Here is a 2,044-nt window from a genome sequence, read left to right as displayed (position 1 = left end):
TGATGTTGCTGATCTGTCTTCCATTAGTTTGTGGAATACGATAAGAAAATCGTGTGGGCGCGTGATGGTGGTAATGCATGTGTGGGAAAACATACACATATGATGATAAAAGTTATGAGAGAAATTTTGGAAATTTTCATTGCTTTCTGTACATTTCTACCCAAATTCGTATACACAAACTCCTATAATTAGTGAGGAAACTCCTACGCTCAGCTGAGGAAAGCGAACATATATTCCTCCCAAAAACTGGAGTTTCACCCGTGAAGTGACGTAAAACTCGGTAAAAAACGCGATATTCGCGGTAATATGCAGTAGTCGTGAAATGTATTATCACTAGGGTGGTGAAACTCCACTGATTTCAGGCGAGTCCAGCGCCGCGTTATGGAACCACTTCGCTGCCTTGTTCACGTCTCGTCGAGAGCGGCGATTAAAAAGGAGTCTTATGGGAGCATCCAATGGATGTAATATCTCCCGAAGAACTGATCGTAGCTGTAGTCAGTACTGTAAACCATAATTCCGTCTGAAGATGATATTGGTTTTATAACGACGAATGAACAGTGTTGGAAAATATACACATGGTTATCTACGTGTGTTGGTGACAATAAGGAACTCTATTTTGAGGTCGATTCTCGTTAAAGTTTCACGATCCCTTTTACGCGAAGTGGCGTAAAACTCTGTGAAAAACGCGACATTCGCGGTGATATGCAGTAGTCGTGAAATATATTTTTCACTAGTATTTTTCATATCACTAGGGTGGTGAAACTCATTAATTTCGGAAAATTCCGCATATTTTTTTCTCATTTGCATATCCAAATTTATACTGATTCTATTCTGCCCTCACCATAGGTCTCCCATCCCCCTCTAGTCGATCTCACCCGAGCAGTGCCAACGCCCCCACTTCCCAGATTGTCACTAATCTCGAGCGTGCTATGGCTGATATGTGCCCTGACACTTGGGTGGCTATAATGGCCTTCCTCACCCCTGTAGAGGCCCTTCACACTGCTGTTGCTCTGGCAAGCTCTAAGTAGGCGTCTTAGCATTATAATGGAGTTTCATGGAATATCAAACTCCGACGCCGATGCGTGTCACCAACGGGAGACTTTATCAGTGGAGTTTCACGAGCCGTGATATGAAAAACACTAGAGGAAAACATATTTCACGACTACTGCATATCATCGCGATTTCACAGAGTTTACTCCACTTTTGCGATATCTTTTAGATATCAAATTCAGCGAATAAAATAGAAAAAAATTAAATTTGATTTCCATAACATCAAAAGAGTTTTAACTTTCACGGAATGAAAGTTGAAATTCGAAATGAAAGTTCGGATTTTGTAGACCGCTCGGAAATGCAAGTTTGAATTCGTAAACCGCATTGACGAATTCGGAAAAAAAGACTAATTTCGATCAACGAAATTTCACCTTAATTCTATCAAAAAACTTGTTTGATCGCCTACGTGCCACATAGGCTTTCGGTGCTGGTCGTAGCTACGTTATTGTCATTGACATAGGAACTTCTGCGGTTAGATATACGGGGGTTGAGACTTGTAACGGCGCAGTGAATGCATCAACGGGAGGTAGGCTCCTTGCGGTCATATAGTTATTAATGGAGTTTTACCACCCTAGTGATATGGAAATCACTAGTGAAAAACATATTTCACGACTACTGAAACCGTGAATTCCGCGTTTTTCACCGATTTTTACGCCACATAACGCAAAGCGGGTGGTGAACTCCATCATATCAGAGTTTTATCTGTGATAAAAAGAACGATGATGAGAAACATATTTTACAATTCGCATCTCGGGCAACAATTGTGTTATCCGTCGTGAAAACATACACTTGCTATAGTTTTCATGGAATATTGAATACTCCATGTAAAGTAGTGTTGGAACTTCACGCAGGAAATTTTCGCTCTCCTCAGCTGAGTTCACAGGTTTCTCACTAATTATAGAAGTTTACATTTACGAATTTGGGAAAAATGTACAGAAACTACTGAGAATTTCCTCGATTTTTATCATAATTTTCACGCCTACACACGTAGTTA

General features: G+C 40.5%; 1 protein-coding gene across 1 annotated transcript in view; it reads right to left on the bottom strand.

Annotated features, from left to right (window-relative positions):
• Pmar_PMAR011851 (hypothetical protein) overlaps positions 1–1,040 on the bottom strand; it is a gene marked incomplete at both ends in the record, with an annotated part of 2,361 nt that extends 1,321 nt beyond the window's left edge. Inside the window, one exon of the mRNA XM_002773940.1 lies at positions 876–1,040. Within this exon, the coding sequence (XP_002773986.1) occupies positions 876–1,040 (165 nt within the window). The remainder of the gene's footprint in view (positions 1–875) is intronic.
• Positions 1,041–2,044: the final 1,004 nt, after the last annotated feature.

The sequence above is a fragment of the Perkinsus marinus genome (assembly GCF_000006405.1).
Source record: "Perkinsus marinus ATCC 50983 genomic scaffold scf_1104296958712, whole genome shotgun sequence".
Taxonomy (NCBI): Eukaryota; Perkinsozoa; order Perkinsida; family Perkinsidae; genus Perkinsus; species Perkinsus marinus.
This window is presented reverse-complemented; position numbering and strand designations above follow the sequence as displayed.